General features: G+C 40.1%; 2 protein-coding genes across 3 annotated transcripts in view; both read right to left on the reverse strand.

Annotated features, from left to right (window-relative positions):
* LOC134069759 (SEC14-like protein 1) overlaps window positions 1-2,441 on the reverse strand; it is a 24,961-nt gene extending 22,520 nt beyond the window's left edge. The window contains exons 1-2 of the mRNA XM_062525823.1: window positions 2,263-2,441; window positions 1,279-1,365 (exon numbers count right to left, since the gene is read on the reverse strand). Of these exons, the coding sequence (XP_062381807.1) occupies window positions 1,279-1,341 (63 nt within the window). The 5' untranslated portion in view covers window positions 1,342-1,365; window positions 2,263-2,441. The remainder of the gene's footprint in view (window positions 1-1,278; window positions 1,366-2,262) is intronic.
* Window positions 2,442-2,844: 403 nt separating this feature from the next.
* The window catches only part of LOC134069761 (nuclear body protein SP140-like protein), a 13,896-nt gene continuing 11,740 nt past the window's right edge, over window positions 2,845-5,000 (reverse strand). For both annotated transcript variants that reach the window (XM_062525826.1, XM_062525825.1), the window contains 3 exons: window positions 4,855-4,929; window positions 4,518-4,658; window positions 2,845-4,000 (listed from right to left, as the gene is read on the reverse strand). In XM_062525826.1, the coding sequence (XP_062381810.1) occupies window positions 3,866-4,000; window positions 4,518-4,658; window positions 4,855-4,929 (351 nt within the window). In that variant the 3' untranslated portion in view covers window positions 2,845-3,865. The remainder of the gene's footprint in view (window positions 4,001-4,517; window positions 4,659-4,854; window positions 4,930-5,000) is intronic.

The following is a 5,000-nucleotide window of genomic DNA, read 5'->3' on the forward strand; positions in this document are numbered from 1 at the left end:
TGTTCTGTTGTTTTACTCATGATGAATAAAGTACATACTGTATCTATACATCAGCTATACACTATATTGCCGAAAGTAAAAGAATAGGATGTGACTGAAGTTCATATGGGGGTCAAGGCAGGTGACCCAATACTTTAGGCAATAGAGTGTATCTACTGTATCCATCAGCTCAGATGAGGTTTCTCTCATGATGAATAAAGTATATCTATCCATCAGCTCAGATGAGGTTTCTCTCATGATGAATAAAGTACATATCTATCAATCAGCTCAGATGAGGTTTCTCTCATGATGAATAAAGTACATATCTATCAATCAGCTGAGATGAGGTTTCTCTCATGATGAATAAAGTACATACAGTATCTATCAATCAGCTCAGATGAGGTTTCTCTCATGATGAATAAAGTACATATCTATTAGTTATCTATCAGTTATCTATCCATCAGTTGAGTTCAGATGAGGTGTTCAGAGCGTACTGTACCTGCTGGTTACACTGTTACATCAGACGAGCGCAGAGCTCCATAAACCCTCTAGAACATTCCTTATGGGGATCAGAGGTCAGTGGCTCTACCTCTGAACACCGACAACTCACTCTCACTCACACACACACACACTCGCTCGCCGCTCAGTCACCACGCTGACCAGGCAGAACCAGCCAGCTGGACACAGCCACATACACACACGCTACACACACACACACACACATAGGCTACACTGTACACACACACACGCAAGCACACAAACACACACATGCAAGCAAACACAGACAGACAGACAGACAGACAGACAGACAGACAGACAGACAGACAGACAGACAGACAGACAGACACACACACACACACACACACACACACACACACACACACACACACACACACACACACACTTTGCCCCTGTATTCTACATTTGCCCCTGTACTGCAATCTACGGGGAGCTACTGCTGCTGTTCACACAACGTCTGCAACACAAGCACAGATCTATGATCATCAACACAGAGTTCACTCCTCTTCACCCAAGTGACCCAACAAACATGTCCGACTGTTACTGACAATGGGATTCCTGAGTGAATTTACACGCATACATAAAATGCATAATGCTGCAAACCACATGGTTACACTTATGATCATCAGACACTTTCACCCAAAATGGAGAGCACTTGGCAATGAACAGCAGGCGAGTAAAGAGTCAGTATATGAATTATACATCATGGAGGTGTGTGTTAGTTAGTCCATATGAATATAATGCACAGAACTGGGGTACAATCCACACAAACACACTCACCGCCATGATCAGCTCAAAGGGGAACTTGTAGACCCTCACTGGGGACTGATACTTCTGTACCATGGTTACTGCGTGTCTGTAGTTTACCTACAACAGAACATAAACAGTCGGAAAAAAACATGTAAGGTCATTAGGCCTACATCGTGAGTAAATACAAAGGTTTTACCCGATCATAACAGTCAATATTTCGCAAAAGTTCACTTCACAGATGTTTTGTAAGATGCACCAGACAAAATGTAAGATACAAACTACGTAAAATTTCATTGAGCTCAACTTGCATTATGCCTGCACAGTGAAATTGTCACATCGCAAACCTGACCTGAGCTTCAATAAAGTGCAAGTTAAGTTTCTCGATATGGCAGAGAAAGTCAATATTTGGTTGACACCATGCATACTATGTTCATGCTTCTAGAGACAGCATAACATTTCATTCATAAATGATTAAGAAGTGCGTTATTTTGTGTGATAACAACATACCAGGAAAAGCTATAATTAATCAACTTTGTGCCTCATTTAAAACAGTTTATGCTAAAGAATCAACTTCAAGAAGGCTACTAACGTTAACCTAACTATATAAGCTAGCAAAACGTTATCTTTCGTGTCAACAGTGATGAAGTTTCTATACGTTAACAGGTTAACTTACAGTAGGCTACACGCAACAAAACAACAGACAAGGTAATTTACGGTGTAACATAATGTTAAGTTATGTAGCTCATGCTTATTAGTCCTTGTCGTTAACTGTTTTAAGTCGTCAAATTTACATTGAATTAGGCTATGTCGTAACCTAAGTTAGCTCAAGCTAATTTACATTTTGGAATATATTCCAAAACTAGCTAGTGTAACTAATTTAGCAGCTAAACGTTGTTAGTGAAGGCTATGTCCCCACTTTGCTATGATAAACACACTAGATTAGGCTGCAGGAACGAAGATAGCTGTTATGTTACGTGTAATGGCAATGTCATATCAACTGTTGTAATCACTTACCAAATTCTCTGTTGGTCACTGTAGATTATGTTTCATGTGAGAAGTTCAACTTCAGCACGTCATTTAGACGACTAGCATAACGTTAATAACGTTGCTCAAAACTTCATCCTATGTAAAACGTCGCGAATACGAAGCCAGTATCCCACATGAAGCTCACAGTGAGTGTCGGACCAGATGACAGTAAAGTAAACGTAGTCATGCAGGGGGCGTGGAAACCAGACGAGGGGGAGTTTCACAAACTCACTGACCCGTCCTTTATTCATGTTATGTATTGTTTTAACTTCAGTCATTCATTATACTGCCAGCAAGCGTAGCCTATATTATATGTCCAATATTATATTATTATATCACTGGTGGTAGTACAGCGCCCACGTCAAGTTAACATTCAGTTACAGTTGTGTCACCTGCAGGTGTTGATACCTGTTTCTTCGGAGCCACAGCGACCTCTATTGGCACTTCAGGGAGGGATCATGCCAGCGCAAAGCACCTGTCTTAGAGCCAGTACATTGGGAGAGTGAAGGGGGGGAAACTGAAGATACTTCAAGTTATTCTCTTTCAGTCAGACAATCAACCACTTTTAAAAGGAAAGGTAATGTTTTATTCAATAGTGCATATAGCCTAAACATCTACAGTAGGACAGTACAGTATTACATGTTTTAAAAAATGTCCTCAACCACAGACAGAGACGTTTCCAGTCCTGTAGACATTCAGTGGACTATTTAACAGTTTGAACATTTTAATCCTTAAAAAAAAGAAAAAGATTCAAAATTGTCAATTCAAACCACAAATAAGCTTTAAAAAAAACCATAGTACCCTTATTGCATCAAGGCAAAAGGCAATACATCCCAAACTGTATATCTACAATACTTCCAATAATAATTAATTTGGGAACTTTTTGTGCATACACCCCAAAAGGAAGGGGTCATAAGAATTCCTTAATTCATTAAAAAAAAAAAAAAAAAATTCTGACATATATAAATAGTAGAAATCGTTAAGACACACGCATAATGCATGTTTGATGGTCAGGTGTGTGCTGCTTGTACAGCTGTGTTAGTTTTTCTCACTCTGCCCATTCTCTGACCGAATTGTTGGGCATGTTGGATAAGACATGATAGTCGTCATATAAAGCTTGTAGAAAATGTGGCAGTGCAAAGGTAAAGACGTGCTTCTATAGACACTGACTGCAATTATTGGAAGAGATGAGAAAACAAAATCCTAATTTGGAATTCCTAGGACTTCCTTTGGACTTTCTAGTGCGCTTCCCTGAGTAAACTGCTGTTAGCTCTCTCTCTCTCTCTCTCTCTATATATATATATACTGTGTATATATATACTGTATCTCTCTACTTTCTCTTTCTATACTCACTCTCTCTCTCTCTCTCTCTCTCTCTCTCTCATATATATATATATATATATTTCATTACCTTTAGCAGACACTTTTAGTCCAAAGTGACTTACACATGTCAACTATATTACAAGAGATTACATTGTCATTACATTGTCCCACGGAGCAACTTGGGGTTAAGTGCCTTGCTCAAGGGCACAACGGTGGAAGGCGGGAATTAAACCGACAACTTTCAGGCTACTGCATGCTAGCCCAGCTCCTAGACAGTGGAGGGACCTGGGTTCGGCTGTGTTCCCAAATCATCGTGATGACTGGTTGTAATGAAGGTTCTTTGAAACTCCTCTTCGAACAAAGTACTGAGTCTAATTCCCATTTCCTTAAACTCTTGATTGTTCTAAAATGAAAGAAACATTTTCAATTACAAATCATTGCAAGAAATGTCAGTCCACAACAGATTAAACATGCTTTACTTGTACATGTATCTAAACGTGAGAAAGAACCTAGCCCGGTATTTCCCTTTAAAATCAGCATAATACAAAACAGAGAAACGCTGTGCTCAGCCTCAACCAATTAGAATGAAATGGAGAGTAAACAAACATGTCTGAGGACAGAAATACAGGTCAGACTGAATCCTTTTGACTTTTTTTTCATAGATACATAATCTTACATAACACAATAAATATGGCTCAGTCAAACCTGCCATTTTTCTTACATGTGCAAACTTCAGGCATTTTCCAAACAGGATCAAAACGTTTGAGAGGACATGTTTCTCGTATAGGGACTGGGGACTGCAGATCAAAATCAGTCTGTGACTAAATCTGGTGCATTTGCATGTTCTATAAGGCCATGTCGATTAATGTACATTGTCCCTTTATTAAATGAATAAGACATAAAACATATACCGTACTAACCCTGTTGAAGACAGCACAGTTCCTGAAGATGAGGCGCACGTCCGAGACGAACTCCCCCACCAGACGGTAGCGACTCTCCAGGTTCTGCCTCACCTTCTGCAGCCACATGGGCCTGGGGATCACTGACGAGTAGTCTGACACCTGTCAATCAGAATGTAGTGGGGTGGTGGAAAAGAATGAGCATGCGTCTGAAAGAACATGGATCATGCACACACACACACGCACACGCACACGCACACGCACACACACACACACACACAAATGCACAAGCAGAAAACATACAGTGAAACATACACACACACACACACACACACACACACACACACACACCACTTACCATAGGGCAGGGGTCCATAGTGAAGATTCTCTGCTCATCTGCATTGAGTAATAACAGCAGGAGGTACTGGCATTGCTGTAAAAATCACACACGCACATACACAGTTTAGGCACACACACACATAAACACATTTTAAATACAACTGC

Source organism: Sardina pilchardus, chromosome 22 (genome assembly GCF_963854185.1).
Source record: "Sardina pilchardus chromosome 22, fSarPil1.1, whole genome shotgun sequence".
Classification (NCBI taxonomy): domain Eukaryota; kingdom Metazoa; phylum Chordata; class Actinopteri; order Clupeiformes; family Clupeidae; genus Sardina; species Sardina pilchardus.